Source organism: Syngnathus typhle, linkage group LG2, assembly GCF_033458585.1.
Source record: "Syngnathus typhle isolate RoL2023-S1 ecotype Sweden linkage group LG2, RoL_Styp_1.0, whole genome shotgun sequence".
Taxonomy (NCBI): Eukaryota; Metazoa; Chordata; class Actinopteri; order Syngnathiformes; family Syngnathidae; genus Syngnathus; species Syngnathus typhle.
The window spans coordinates 17,391,321-17,407,927 of record NC_083739.1 but is presented as its reverse complement, the minus strand read 5'-3'; the positions used below and the strand labels follow the sequence as shown (position 1 = coordinate 17,407,927).

The following is a 16,607-nucleotide window of genomic DNA, read 5'->3' as shown; positions in this document are numbered from 1 at the left end:
CAAATGGATGAACGTTGAGGGAATGAGCAGAGATGGAGGGAAGGCACAAAGCATAGACTTGCATATCCAACAGAAGAGGAGCAACTTGAGAGGAGAACATCAGCCATCCATTCTTTATACCGCTTCCATAACTGTTTTATGTAAACCTGGACAACAAACAATCGTGTGGCGATTAAGGCGATACCTTCCTATACCAAAGCCATAGAAATGTTGTTGTTTATATTTGATGAGAGCCATCCTCATCCGCTAGAGAAGGAACTACAGAAGAGAAGAGGGCTGGCGAGGAACTGATGTGGTAGATAATGAGTCTTTACGACGGCCGTAATGATGATTATTTAGCGATGACTGGAGCGCCGTCAGAAGATCAAACGATACTCGTCGGGTAGCTCAGAGCCCCCAATTGCACTCCACTGATGTATCTTCAAAGCTTCAGTGCATCACTGAATGCACACCAGGCAGCAAAACTAACATTCTAGCTCCAGTTGTACACATGCAGACTGTTGTGAAGCATGAAATTAGAAACGGGATTAGATTTTAATACTTGAGATAATTGTGATGAATCACATATGTTACCTGTTCATCCAGTTGGCAGGGGCGAGTTTAATCCAACAAAATATGACTGACGCTGGCTTCCTTCCTGGGGCAATAATGACGTTTCGTAACTCAGTATTCTTGCTTGCCTCTTCCACTAACACTTCCTCTATCACTTCAAATTTCATTTTGAACTGGAGCAGCTCCCCCAAATCTTCCATGGTAGAAATCATGAGGGTTACACTTGAAGCGCACAACCCATTATTAAAGATTGCGGTCCACCACAACTTTTAAACCTGTTGTTGCTGTCTAGTGACCACACAATTTAATGGCTGCTATCTGGGATCTTAGTAAATCAGTAATTTGAACGTTAATAAATGAGAGCCTTTAGTTTCATAATTAAAGCAAAGACTGAGCATGATATTTAGTTAACATTAACAGCTTTTAATATTCACTTAAACCATTGTTTGGAGAGGCAATGAACACAGTACTTGATGATGTAGAAGACTATTTCTATTTATCTGGAGAGAAAACGGGCATTCTTAAATAGATTGTGCTGACTTCAAAACTACTTTAATGTGTTTCTTTAAGTGTTGTTTTTAAGTGTGTTTGAGTATTTGTTCAAAACGCCAAAATACCAGCAGACCCTTGGAGCCGGTCATCAACACCACACTGACACCGAACTGAGCTGGTGCTCTGAGAACTGTGTGACTAAAGGCTAGTACCTGGCACACATCACTCTACACCTGCCCCCACACTCTATATCCACATCCACACACTGTAGAGCAGTGGTTCTTAACCTGGGTTCGATCGAAGGTTCGGTGAGTCGGGCTCAGGGGTTCGGTAGAGCCTCCACTACGGAGGGCCAAACACACCTCATTTAGCGTGTAAATTTGCAATGACGTATATCTGAACTGGTCTCGCAAAGGCATCAGCAGAAGTCACACTTATTCGCAGGTATGTCATTTGTTGTGAGTTCATTTATTGTGTTGGTTTTGTTCTTTGAACAAGGTGATGTTCATGCACGGTTCATTTTGTGCACTAGTGAAAAAACATCTATGTCTTGAATTTGAAAAAAATAATTGTATTTTTCACTAAAGAAGGGTTCGATGAATGCGCATATGAAACTGGTGGGGTTCGGTACCTCCAACAAGGTTAAGAACCACTGCTATAGAGACTAATGGAGCCATCTTGCCTTCATACCTATAGGAAGTGAAAAATGAAAACTTTACAGGTATAACATCTACACTTCTGGAAAGACAACGTGTTGGAGTGGGCCTGTGTGAGAATTTTTGCAATTCATCCAGAAAGGGTTAACTAACTGATAAACCCAAGGCTCTCCGGTTCTTTCACACCAAACATATCTGAAGCTGCGAGCGCTACTGTGTTCAAGCGCGCCGTGGAAAATTGTCAACCCTTCCACTCTTGCACAGTCACAACTTAAGATACCTGTACCTCAAAGGACTTTGAGAAGATTTGGAAAAGAGCCTTGGAAAATTATAATCTGACACTTACTCACATTACCGTAAGGTCCAAACTAGGAACAGACAGTTCAGACCACTAAAAAATCGAGCTGAATTGATTGATGTCATACATGCAGGCAATGCTATTCAAAGGAATAGAGGTTGAAGGAATATAGAGAGATGCGCTCGACTGTATTGTGAGGATATCATTGACTTCTTTTCATTACAGTACAGTAATCGTATGGTTATTTTAAGTTTTACCCAAAGTCAGTGACACTAACCAAGATTTTTATTGATAGGAAACTTTTTTTTTCCCAACTGTGCTCTCATTTATTGCTCCTTCCCTGCTCACAAATCTCATCAGCTCTTCTTTGGACCCATTCCACACCTCCTTCCCCCACTCTGTAAAATCAACTAGTTCTCCTCCCTCCTTGGCCCTTCATCCTTCATGTGAGGGTGATGGAGAGAGAGGAGGAAGAGGAGGAGGAGGAGCGCCTGTGGGGGTTGAGTAAGCCTGGACTTGACCCCTGCTTTCTGGGCTCCGAGTAGTCTCCTCGAAACCCAGGCCAATGACTGATGGAGAGACAACCAGGCACGACACACACGTGCATACACACACATACGCACACACACACACATGATTTTTTTGGTGCAGGCAGGAGGCGGGGAACTATGGCATTGAGGTCCATTTGGGGCCAATAAATCCAACACTGCATTTGTGTGCTAGATAGTGAAATATGCCTATTTCTAGAAACATAGCCAGGCATGTAAGTTACATGGCTCAACATAAATGAGTGTTCGACCAGTTTACTTTCATAATTGATACTTTCTCATCATTACAATTCTCAAAATGTTTGTGCGCACAGAGAGATGAATGCAAATGCAAATGATAATAATAATAATAATAATGATAATAATAATAATATGGTTTGGCATGCATATGTTTTTCTCACCCACTTAAGAAGGAAAAATAGTTTTAAAAGTTGATTTGGCCCTACGACTTGCTATTGAGAAAGATTTGCACTGCTTTCTGTGTGTACTGTGTGTGCATGCGTGTGTGTGTGCGTGTGCTTAGAATCTAAAGGAAGGACATGAATCTTGCTCATAGGCACTTTCACCTCACCTCCCTCAAGGCTGACACTGTCAATATTACTTGAGGTGTCTCGGAGGTAATAAGGAGGAAAGGTGTGAGGTAGATATTTGTGAAGGGTGATTCGTCTCCTGCACTCAGCAGAGTGCAGACCTCTGCCAAGGACAAACATCCGCTTTCACCATGTATTCTCTATAAATTGGGGCATTGGAGGGGGCACCATTTATTCATTGAAAGTTTGAAATCACTCATTCACACTGTGCAGTAATGTAATCAAATGTGTATTGAATTCCAAATTTCATGAATTTCAAAGTGCAGATAATTACATATTTTTAGATGCTGAGTGAAACCGCTTTTCGGGGCGCAATTTCTCAATTGGTCCCTGCACTCAAGGCCTGAGTTTACATCCCTCCCTTCCCCTCTAACTTTTTTCTTCCTCAAGGAAACAATCAAACTCACGGGCACGGAAGTCATCGTTCACGAGTGTCACCGAGCAATCCGTCATCCTGCTGTTTTCAGCTCTTATTTTAGGTCTCCCAGTCATTTATAATACGTCTGTGAATAGCAGTCTGACTCCAGAGCTAATTATATCAAGGGATTTTTGATTCATGGTCTTTGCATAGAGAACATAAAAACATCTGCATGTTCCAAGCTCAGCAAATAGTGGAAGTCATCAAGCACATTGGATAGCATGTTAGCTCTCTGCTGTATTGCTGTTGTCCAGGTTGAGTATTGTTGACTCAGCCTGATAAAAGAGTGAAGGATAACATGGGTTCACTGTGGCCTTAAAACAACATTTTAAAGGGGCTTGACTGGACTGGGCTTTGGGTCCCAAGCTGTGTTTCTCTCTATTCAGTTATGCATTCAGTGAGGTTGTTATTGTTGTTTTTGTTTTACTCCAGCAAAAGGAGGAAGTCAACCAACAGATCACTTAGGAGGTGAGTAAGGAGAATCATTCAGGGGGACATGTTTAAAACAACAGTTCATGACCCCAAAACCATAGGTCACCGGAGTTTCCGTAAAGACCAAAAGATGAGCTCTCTTGTTAAAGTTAACTCACGCATAAGCCGAAACATTTTGATGTTTATTTGTTGCAACAGAATTAAGTTAGATGAACAGCAGCACAATTTTGATTGGTGTTATTTTCTATTGTTAGGTGATGTCAACAAGGTACAGGATGCACTTTGGTTTATAGTTGTTGACAACCTTTGCCCTGATTGATTAGTGACCTTTGAGGATGTTTTAGCCCGTGCACAATAGTAGTTGCAAGCAAACAATAAATGAATATACCAATGTATGACATTAGGTTTTGAAAGCTAAATTCACTGTTGGATCACAATCTCATGTTGAGTACAGCAAAAAGGAAATTTAGCAAATACACAGGCACAGTATGTGTGGTCTGTTCAAGGATGGCCTATGTGTTTGGGCTTAGTATTAACAGCACACACTGAGATGCAGTTAGTCACTTGGGCCTTGACACCTGCTCAGCCCCCGGCCTTGCTTTCAGGTCCAAATTCAGTTCAGGGTTTATTTGTCTGAAGAAATGAACCAAAGGCAGTGCTGTGTTTGTGGAGTTCACCAAATAAGTGGGAATGCCTAACGCTTGAGAGTATTCATATATAGAAATGCATGGAATTATAAATGTACACATAATGTATAGTGACTTGAATGGCTACGCTTGAGTTTAATGTTGATGTTGTAAAAAGACATGTCACCAGGAAAAGGATAAAAACAAAATAACTCAAGCGATACACCTGCAATCTTTCTTCAAAACACACTTTTACATAAGTGTGTCTCCAAAGGCTTCAAGTAACTTTGCTGAGTTCATGAGATGAAGAATATGCCTTTAAAGAATTGTTGTCGTTTTAGTCTAGTGTACATTGCAATTTCAATTGCTGGAATGGTGACTCCAGCACATACTACTGTACTTGCAGTGGCTTTTTCCCACTGAATAATATACTTGCTTAGCTCGGTTGAGCTCCCCTTCAGTAAAGAGCCAAATTAGATTTGAGAGGAAATTGACGATCGCAGCAAAGTGGAGATTGTAGCGTACTATATGCAGCATCCAGAGCTACGTTGAATTTGGTCATTTTTAGCTGTATCTCGAACGTTACAATTATGAGACAATGACAACCAATGACCATTAATTGAAAATGCACCAAAAAATATTTGGTGGAGCAGCCTAGTCACCTCTCATGATACAAGCATCAATATTGACATAAAGCGCCAAAGATGATTCTGAGAACTATACAGGGATACGTGATGCAACATACGTCATTTAATTGTATAGGCTCCTTAACTCCTCATTTGGAGCCTGCCCTTTGTTACCCTTTGCCTGAAAAACAGTTGCTCATGCGGCACCTGATGAAGGCCTTCCCCAGGAATCGCGAGGATGTAACATCTCACCCGGCGCCATAAAGCAGGGCGGTGTTGTTGGCGCAGTGGTGCCTCCATGTCGCCATGGTGGCAGTAAAGCAGCCTTGTTGCTGACTGCCACGCATTCTCCTCCTCAGCATGGATTAGCGCCATAAAGCACAGTTGGAACATAACCTTTGGACACCCACTTGGCACACACACACACACACACACACACATAGATAGATACACACACTCATTTCTCACTGAATGAAGTCATACAGGTGTGTATTATGCTGAAATCAGGGGCGGGGTGGCCATCGGTAATTTTGGGAGCTTCGTTAACGGCCAGTGGCTCGTCTGAAAATTGCAGCATATCATAGCTGGCCAGGAGGATTTTAGATTTACTCTCGATTTTATTAATCCTTTGGGATTGCGCCTTCAGGAAATTCTGGTTCCAGTAGTTTACACAGAAAAATAGTACAATTAAGAATATTGCACATTGGTAATAATACAAAGAGGAACTTTCTATGAGGGGCTGGAGCTACTTCAACAAGTTTTGTTTATATATTATTTTCTATGTTTGAAATAATAGCGAGAGACAATTAATAGTTGAAAACTGTTCAAAATACTTTCCATTATTTTCCACAATTAATCAGAAATGAGTTGGGCAGGTTCAGTCATTAAGAGGGATATCTTATATACACATATTACATTTTAATACAATTGAGATATTCAGGTACATGTTAGCAGCAAGGATAATGTATGCATTTCCTCTAACGTTTATAAATAATTATTGGAACAATTTTGAAATGATAACAAAGACAGTGCAAATGAATTTTTTTCATTTTCTGCATATTGCATGTATTGCACTGTGTGTAATAAGAAAACCTATTTTGGGTTACTTAGATATATATTTTTCAAAATAAAATGTTTAATCAAGCTTCTTTGTTACCAAAAGTGACAGTTTTTAGAGTATGTGATAACCGGACTCTGCATCACAAGCTGCATTATTGAATTCTTGTGAGAATACAGTATATTGAGTTTGGGGGATGGTTATAGGTTTGTTTTTATGACCCACTGAGAATAAGGTGCAGACTACATTGGTAAATTACTCGTCATGTCGTGTCATCTGTTTTCATATAAATAAATTGTAATCTGTTAAATCCCAAAGGTGTGGAATCAACAAATATGGAACAAACTGAACTTTAAAAGGTCAATTTTTGGACAGAAATATGATCTCTATATGCAGTGAGACTTACTTTTTATTACTTTCATTCTTTTCTTATCAATCAAATTAATAAATAGTAAACTAGTTCAAGCTGCAAAGATTCCAAAGGACTTTGATAAGAGACAAGAAACAGAGGGTGACATACTATTTAAAATATTACAATAACAAAAATGTCATTATTGTCATAATACAAAATTACATTGTTTTTAACTATTTCACATAATGGAACCATTGCACTTTTACAGTCAATTGTTTGGGGGGGGAAACCTCTGATACATTTGCAACACTTGAAAACGAACAATTCGAAATTACATTTTTAACCGTCATATCTCACAAACTAATTGCTTACCAAACCCTGCAAGGAGATCACGCAAAATGGCCAACCGGCAGGGAGAAGTGGAGTCAAATGATATATGGTGACTTAACTGCCCTTATCTCAACATAAATAATGCGCCTATAAAAGTCAATCATCTACATGCTGAAGATGAGTTGTGTTCAACAGCCATAAAAAAAAAAGTTTTTCTTTCCATTTTATTTTTGCCGCGATAGTAACATGTCCTCGTTGTGTTTGTTGAAATTTAAAAAAAAAACAAAAAAACATTAACAACTTCAAAATGTTATCGAAGTAAAATTTGTGTAAGTTTCTCTCTCTTTCCGAGTCATATGATTATATTTTTGCATTGGTGCTTTTGCTTGCTCCATAATAGGTAGTTTGTGAAGTCCAGGTACCTTGCATCCTGCATCTTGGAGGTCGGTTGACTTTCATTTAAGTCTATGTATTTGCAAAGTTGGTGGTACATTGCAAGTGGGTCATATGCTTTCATCCCCCCCTCACTTGGGAATCAAATGTGTGCTTGCGTGTGTGTACATCAAATGTCCCGGCCAGTAAGACATTGAGCCTGAGTGACTGTGCTTTTGGGCTCATGCTTGAGATAGAGCTTGAGATAGAGCACACCAGGAGTTCTGTGGGGCCATTGATGTTGGAGTAAAGGCATAATCCTCATATTTAACGTCCATATGTGCTGAGGACACTGTAGTGTTTAACTGGGTAGCCGTCTGCAGAGGGAAGCAAATAAAAACGATTAGGATTCTTCCAAAACCAGAGTGGTTTGTTTTAATGTCCAACTAAGGTTTCCACTTAGGTTGAGGGAATTGGTGCTTCAAGTATCGTATCGTATAATATCCATTCATTTTCAACACCACTTATTCTTTTCAGAGTTGCGGGGGGTGCAGGAGCCTATCCCAGCTGAAATCGGGCTAAAGGCAGTCAAAATCCTGAACTGGTCGCCAGCCAGTCGCAGGATACACACAGAGACGAACAACCAATCGCAACAACATGCAGATCGCCACGGAGCGGGAATCGATCCCATGCTGCCCCCGCACACGTCAGGCGAGAGTGCCGAAGCGCCCCTTCATTTTCAAATGACCGCCAAAGCTAGTTAGAAGGTTTAAATACTCTGCATTTGCCCGTGGATACTAATTGCACTGCAATTCTCGGAAAAAGAGATTACCTGGGAGGCGGATGTGACAGTCTGCCCGGCGTAGGGTGAAGAGGTCATGTTGGGTTCACTCTTGATGGTTGAGGCGTGTTCAGACACTGAGAGCGACGATGGCGAGCTGCTGTCAGAGGTGATGGGTGCTCCTAAACAATGACAAAGTGTTTCTGAGGTTGGACTATTTAGGTCTACTGTACATTGTGTACAATGAACAATGAAATCCTCCATCGTTTCTTGCTATACAATTGTTATCTGATTAAGAAGTAATTTTTGACAAAAGTAATGACCCAGAAAAAGGACGAATTTAGGTATTTCAATTATATTTGATTTATTTTAACACATGAGACGAGTCAAATAAACTGCCCAATATAGATTAAAAAAAATATTTTGTGTGACTGGGCGATATGGCTGAAAAAGTCAATCTTGATAATTACAGATTTTTGTACCTGCTAAAAATAATTAAATAAAAGTTTTTGTTCATCTGATGGGCAAAGTTGCTTCTCCAATAATACACTGCCAATGCGTATTTGCGTTAGATGCTGGCCCAAAGTGTAGTGAACTATAACTCTTTAGCAGTGCAAGCATTACCATTAACTGTCCAACTTAAACCTCTTTATATTTTTAGTGGGCTCATTATTTCCATATTATGGACTAGATATTTTACTTGGCCCATTGTGACTTTGGTTTTGGTGCTCACTTTGTTGTTTTTTCCTATATTATCAATAAATAAATTAAATCATAAATTAAAAATATGTAAAAACTGCTGATGTGACGGTTTATTTTTCCCTCACAGAATGAGTAAAATATCTACTGGCAACTACACAGATGCACTTTTGCTCTACCTGTTGGTAATTTGTTCTTAGGCATCTTGGGTTTGCGTTTTCTTGTTTGTATACTTTCTTTCTTCATGGCCAGAGGTCTGGGCACCTGTACGGAGGAGAGAAGCAGTCATTAGTTGACTCACTGTTACAACAAAGACCACGGTGTCATGACAACCCACACAAGGTCCACTCCCACACCGCAACTCTGATAACAACAACCAGAGTGCCCTTGGAGAGGCATTATGTTGTACAAATATAAACCGCTCGACACTGTAAAGCCATTTTCTCGCCAAATGGTACGGTTTAAATCAGGTCACGACAGTACGGTTTGGAACAGCAAACCGGAATCTGGAGAGTGCGTAGACAGTTAGTCATTAAGTGGCATGACATCACTGTGTAAACCCACCGATAAATTCAACAATGATGAATGTAACATACAGCGCTTTGCTCTGACATCAAACACCAATGTCTTTGAATCCTCTCGTTTGGAGAAAAAAAAAAGATGAGTTTGAAAGAGGAGGTCGAATTGTCTTGGATTCATCCTTTGGTGGTCCTCTTTGTGGTTTTCTGTTTCTTTTCTACTATGCAATTAACTTATTAAAGCAATAACTATCCATGTGTGCATGTCAGCTTGTCCTCATTCAGGTCACAAGAAAGCTGGAGCGTATCCAAGCTGACTTTGGAAACCCAAGACCATTCTCAGCCAATTGCAGGGCATGTACTAATTAGACAAACAACCATTCACACTCACATTTACAAAAAAAGGACAGTTTAGAGCAGCGGTTTTCAATCCGGGTCTTCAAGGGTCGGTTTCTTAGATGCTTTATATGGCTCTCTGCTGCAACAGACCTGATTCAAATGATCAGCAAGGTCTGTGGTGCAGCAAAAAAACACCCAACAAACTGGCCCTCGAGGACCGCAGTTGAAGACCCCTGGTTTAGAGCTTTCAATTTAAGTAAATTTAAGCAGTCTGGGAAATTGAGACCTTCACCGTCACTCACCCTTTCGCTACCACACTTCACCTGCTGCGAGTACCACATCAGTAAGGTGTCTAAAAATGGCACAGTAATTGTTTATGCACCTTTTGTCACTGTTGACAATGGAAACCAAACTGTACCTTTTCACCAAACTCAAAGATGTAGGCTTGATAGAGTAGTAGTAGAGATAAGAAGAAAGAATGTAATAACTGAACACCAAGTTTTCTCAAATTGCCCAATATGCATGAATAGGCCCAGGAGACGCAACATACCCCGTGCAGTTTCATGTAGAGACCACAGGCGTTACACACTGGCTCGCCCTCAGCATTCCGTCTCCACAGCGTGGTGGTGCTAGTATGACAGTTGGTACAGCACAGGCCGGCTCGACGAGATGTGCTCTGCTGTAGGTGAGGACAAAAAGAAAAGCATAAACTTTGGATTCTTTGCTTTTGGCTGAGATCCATGACAGCGCTCCCCCGGGGACTCCATTTTAAGTCAAACTGTTCCCTTGAAAAAGAATCACAGGATGCCAGCGTGGGACACGAAACATACGACAGTGATGAATTATTGCTGCAAGGCTCGGATGTGAAAATAACTAATGAGTCATTAGTTGGACAGCCTTTTAACAGCAACATAAATAAAGACAAAAGCAATGATCTTTGTTTTGTAAAGCACAAGCGACGGCAGCCAGGTTTGCACTGAGAAGCTCCAAAACACCTCATCCAAGGGCAAGGTCACCATGGAACAAATAGAAGGAGCTTGTGAGGTAAGGGAGTGGGGTGCTTTTGGAAAGACCAACCACAGCTGCTCTACAAAAGGTAGCAAGCTTGTGGGAAATAACCAGACGTGTGATGCCTTGCTTTGACACCCCACTCACCACTTGCATAGCAGCCTTTTTTCCCCTCCAGTCTCATAAATGACGGCCAACTGATCTTTCTTTTGCATGTTTGCTCTTCTTTGTCCAGTTAGTTTGGCAAGAATATTATATTTATATTTATTTGACAGGGACAGTGTACATCAATAAACATTTCTGTAGATGCACCAGAAATGAGCCAAGGGGCTATTTCACAGACTTTTTTTTTTTTGTCTAGTACTCTTGCGCTTTGACATTCAATTATCTGGCTACTTAATGCCTTACTGTCATTGTATTGTTTACTCCTGAAGAATTTACCCCTATGAATCTGAAATTTGTGCCATAAAAAATAAATGCCAATGGCTAAAAAGTTACATCATCCTAGCAAAATACATTGACATCATATTTATAAATTATCCAAATCTCGTAACTGTTCAAACATTAAGACAAATAAGAATTCACTAAATGTGTAGGCAAATAAATAAATGCATTTTCCTAATGAATGTACACATTTAACTCAAATAATTCACTGTACAATTAATTATCAAAGGAATTCACCATTCAAAGTATTGATAATACTAATAAGATTGTAGTTAGCTATTATTTCTTCTAGACTGAACTTTTGTTTTTGCTTCCATTAGACATATTGTGATTCCTGAATTTTTTTCCCCCCATAATGGCCCTATATTACATGCATTGTTCCGTGTGTCCAAATAAATCATGTGTCATTGTATTTGCAGACATTGTTGACAATAACCCTTCTTTTGTGATTCAGCTTTATCTTACCAGTCGTTTCTGAGGTTTGATGAGCGGCCTGTTGATGCCATTCATCTTGTGGTAGAGGCCACAGGCGTTGCAGAGGTAGTGTCCGGTGCCATCTCTGCGCCACAGTGGCGTGGAGATGGAGCCGCAGTTAACGCATTCCCTGCCTTCGGCGGCCATGTCTTCCACCAGATCTGGGCAAAACAGTTTCAGCACTTTTAATAAAACACTCAGTCTCAATCGGGTAGAATGAACATCACCATTACAGATACTTAGATGCCGCTCTAAACATTACCATGCCTCATTCCACCAAGATGCATTTTTGTCCTGGCCTGCCGTGAACAACACAAAGCAACGGAAGCATTGTCCCACTACATGCACACATTGTTGTATGCGGCGCAGCGGTTGTGCAGTGTCTCCGTCAAGCTGCTGTTTTTGAAACACATTCTTCAACTGGTTTAAATTGTAATCATGCATATCGCTGGCATCAGCACAAAATCTGTCCAGATTGGGTCAATTTCATATTTTACACAAATCTTTAAATTGGTCAACCCACACCTGTACGTATTATTCCCCAAGCTCCCAAAGTTTTCTTCTTTTATGTTTCCTGAAAAGTGCGATTTTTGGACATGGAAAGTTTCCACCCAATAGCAGTAATTTGCATTTTTTAATTCATTGTATGCATTCAAGCTGTAAAACTATCAACAAACTGTCGTGCATTCATATGATTCAACTCGCTGAAACATGTATCTTTAAACCTATAGGATTTTGCTTTATCAAGTTGTAGGGGTGGGGATCTGGTTTAGGCACAAGGGTGTGATGAATAGCTGTGGAGGAATTTAAAATAACACCACTCTCATTCCCTGAGCCATGTGATGGAAAGAGATCAAAACCCGAGTTGGGGAGACAGACTAATGGAAGGAATGGGGAGCTGGGGGTGTTAGTCAGAAAAGATCCAGGGGTCTCTTCTATCAATCACAGCCTTGACATGCAACGGACTCCTGGCATGAATTGGCCAAAACATCCTATTACTCATCCAAAAGAACCATGCCCTGGCTGGGGACTTGGTATCGTCACATTCTCAAAATCAAGTGACTTCAACTCGAACTCGGTCCCAAAAAAAAGTGATCGGAATATCCCTACAAAAATTACACTGATTGGATTTTTTTAAACAACAACAGATAGACTGTGATCAATTTGCTATTGCAGGCCAAAGACTCTTTTCTACAAATTTGTTTACTAAAATAGATCTCAAATTATTTAGTATTTATTTCTTCAGTTTCAAACAATTACGGCATTTTTGACATAACTTGAATGCCTTTGAAAAGACAACTTCTGGAAAGTGATGGTTATGCGACAACCACACAAAGGACACTAGTAAATTGTAGTTCATTAGGATCACAGATCTATTTTTACTTATTAATATTTTCCTAGTGGTTCCATATGAATTTGAGTGCTTTTGTATTCATTGGGCCTTAAAAAATAAATGTCTGGTAGAATTAAGTTAGGTCGATTTTGTATGGATGTTACCTTAGCATTAATCTTGTTTAATTGGTGAAAGACCAGTAACAACAACAAATCTTGACTGAATGAATCAAAAATGCTAAATATCAATGAAGACTTTAGAAGAGTCAATTTACTGTCAAATTATGCAGGCACAGGGACATTTTGAGTATTCTTGATCACACTCTTTGTGATGGTGGAGGAGATAACTGGTGCCAATAGCTTGGGACAATGGTCTCCTCTTGTGTCAGTGTGTATTGAGCCCTAAAATCAAAACACTGCACTGTTGCTCAGGGATTAGATTAACATTTAAATTGATTGTTCTTACTTGGTTTTCCCTCTAGAAGAATGTGAATTGTCTTGCTCCAATTTGGGGGACCTTTTAAAAGAATTTGATTAAATCCGTACCACTCACCCAAAGGCTACCACCTCCTTATAAATAGCAGAACCATATGATCATGTAGTAAAATTATCATTGAATACAGTTGGTACAGGCAATGATTGTAATCAATACCGTTAAAAACCAGACTATTGAAAATAAACACAATAACAAAGATAACAGAAGGTCCACTACAGATTTATGAAATATTGGACAAAAATATGAGCCACATTTGATCAAATATAATGATGTTAAACTACTAATAATGGCTACATACAAATGCTAATATATTATTACATTTAACAACATTGATTAGTTTTAATTGTGCTTTTCTGGCTTAAAAGGAGCAGACCTGTTTTTGTGTATTAATTAATGGCATTGTCATATGGAAAATTGTATCGTACTGAGAAGATCGTTCTAAAATTTAAACTCATTTTTTTATCTTTAGATGGGAACAATATAAAATAGCCTTTGCATCCGTTCAACCAACAATCACAAAATTTGCAACCGTTTTTCCCCCCAAATTGCATTTGTGTATTTTCTTATCTGATTTATACTGAATCTTTTTTTTCAGTAGTGTAGATTTAAAAATCGGACAATAGCTTAATGAGGCGAGGAAAAACGAAGATTTGTTAGATTCTTGATTAAAATAAAAGTTTATTTAATGTAAATGTAATTTAAAAGATATAACGTATTTTCCCCCTTAAATTTGTTCGATAAAAAAGACACTTCCCATGGTTTGCCGTGAAATATCACGACTGCATTATTATCGGTTAAATCCCCGGGCAGAAATTATGCACATGACAGGGCGGCCTACCGAGACTGGAGCGCCGTGTTGACATGCCTCCTTGACGGGCCTGCAGACTCATCACTCCGCTCTCGAAGGGTCCCGGTGTCCACGAGGATGTCGCCATCTCCGGGCTCATGTAGGCGTACGGGCCAGTGTAAGAGCCTCCCACTGGGCGCACCAGAGCACCGCCGAGATGCTCCGATCGGCCGCTGTTGCCGAGCACAAGCTGGCTCTGGTAGGCGGCGTCCCGGCCGTTGTTGGTGCTCAGCGGCGGGCTGTGCGAGTACGAGAAGCCGTGTGACGGGTGAGGGCTGCTGGGCGCAAACGACGAGCCGTCCGCGTTGCTCTGGGGCCATGCGTGATGGGCGTGATGATGGTGGTGGTGGTGATGGGCACCGAGGCCGTGGGACTGGTGAGGCGGCTCGCAGGTCTGCAGGTAGGAGAGGGTGGGCAGCATGCCCGGGACCCTGCTGGTCGGGACGTAGACGGGAGAGTTGGCCGAGGGGTGCATATAATTCCCGGTGTCATGTGAGTAAGGGGACTGGTTGGACGACAAGGTCAGGCTTTGATACATTTTCCTCTCTTCCTTCAGGTCTTGATTTTAAAAAGGAATTTGGATCGAGGGCTGGGCTCAGTCCTACGTGCACGGGAGACCTTGTCCACGCTCCTTCGATCTCTTCCCAGGGTTCCTTGCAGCAAAAGACCACAGACAATGCGAGACAGTCATTCCAGAATAGAATAGAATAATCTGCCACCTCGTGAAATTTAATCCATGCAAAGATTATAAAATAGAGAAACGCGCTGTAAATTGCGACAAAATGCAGCTTGATTTCATGTAAAATAGAAATAACTATTGAGCGCACTTTGTTGGTCTGGCTTAATTCTCATGTATAACAGATAAAATAACGGTTCAGTTCATTTTTGCTATAATTTCATTAGGTGCTGCTTGTTAGTATAAATTGTGTTTAATCAGAGAGTGATTTAAAAAGTGGTAAATAAACGCAAGTTTAATATCCAATCAAAATGAAGCTGTGTAAAAAAAAAAAATCATTTTCATCACGTCGACCATTTTCCATCTGCATCAAGAGGATGAACTTGATTTAACTGGTCCTAGTGATTGAACCTCATACCGTGAGCGCTGCAAAAAAAAAAAATCACGCACAAACAGGCATGCGCACGCAGACACACACACATGCACAACATTGATGACAACGCGCGGAAGGACACACGAAAAACATTTGATTCCAAGGGCTCTCTGCAGTGTCTTATCTTACCAGATAAGACCAACCGGGTGATAAAAAAAAAAAAAAAAAAAAAATCAGCCCAGTTCTGTAGCGGTCCAAACGTCACCCAAGGGAGAGCGCCCCGAAAGCAAATTTTGTGCAAGGAAGGAGGCGAGTGACAGACTCCAAAGCATGCAGGCGCTTCTACGCAATAGTCCTGTCAAGTAAGTCCGGGACTTTCGAATGATTTCTTGTCCTCCCGTGGTTCTCCGTCGCGCGGAGATAGGGACCGTGGCTGATAATTGCTGATAGGCGAGTGTGTCGAGTTGCTCTCCCCACTGGAAATTTTGTATGCACTCGAGGAACACGTGACCCAGCTCGGAGGTAGGCCCAAAGTAAGGCTCCCGGTGGAGGAGGGCCATAGGTGCCCCCACCACCCTCATTGAAAGGCCTCTGGGTGCTTCCACCTGCATGCGCTATTACTTTTTATTTTAATAAAGCAAAATAATTATAAATCCAAATTTAAACGACGGAATGGAATGCCTCTTAATTAGTTGATTCTTTATGTTACTTTATGCAAAAGTTACTGATCTGCAAGATTTGTTTAGACCTATAGCTACTAATACAAATTTTAATTCATGCGGACTTATATTGATTTCCTAATTAAACTTTAATTTCCTAAACGTATTGACAACATGAATACAAGAACAACATAGATTGCTATTTCTGATATGTTCTTTCCTAGAAATAATTTATTCTAATTATTTATTAATTTAACGGCCATTACTCAGCAGATAGATAGATAGATAAATAGATAAAAGTTGACAACTAAACACGCAATAACAAATGCACAATGAAATAATACTTTCAGCCCTGATAAAACGACAGAACACTGAGCCTTGTAGATTATTACGAGGGTGCGTGTTTCTGCACGCGCGTGGAGGAGAAAGGCCTGAGCGTGTGCGCATGTGCGTGCGCATCACGCTCGTGTTAAGGACTTTAAAAATGATTTCCCATTGTGGGTAAAAGTCCCTTTTATAAAGTGATAGTTTAGTATTTGTACACAGTTATATTTATTTTTAAACATTAAACATTAAACATAGTATACATGAAATTTAAGTATTAAATAAATG

General features: G+C 40.4%; 1 protein-coding gene across 1 annotated transcript; it reads right to left on the bottom strand.

The window, feature by feature from the left end:
• Nucleotides 1–6,182: 6,182 nt before the first annotated feature.
• On the bottom strand, nt 6,183–15,778 carry gata5 (GATA binding protein 5). Its single transcript, XM_061273199.1, has 6 exons — nt 14,279–15,778; nt 11,604–11,773; nt 10,237–10,365; nt 9,009–9,093; nt 8,182–8,312; nt 6,183–7,726 (listed from the first exon to the last, which is right to left on the bottom strand). Exons 1-6 carry the CDS (start codon nt 14,823–14,825, stop codon nt 7,592–7,594), a joined length of 1,197 nt encoding a protein of 398 aa, XP_061129183.1. The 5' UTR covers nt 14,826–15,778; the 3' UTR covers nt 6,183–7,591.
• Nucleotides 15,779–16,607: the final 829 nt, after the last annotated feature.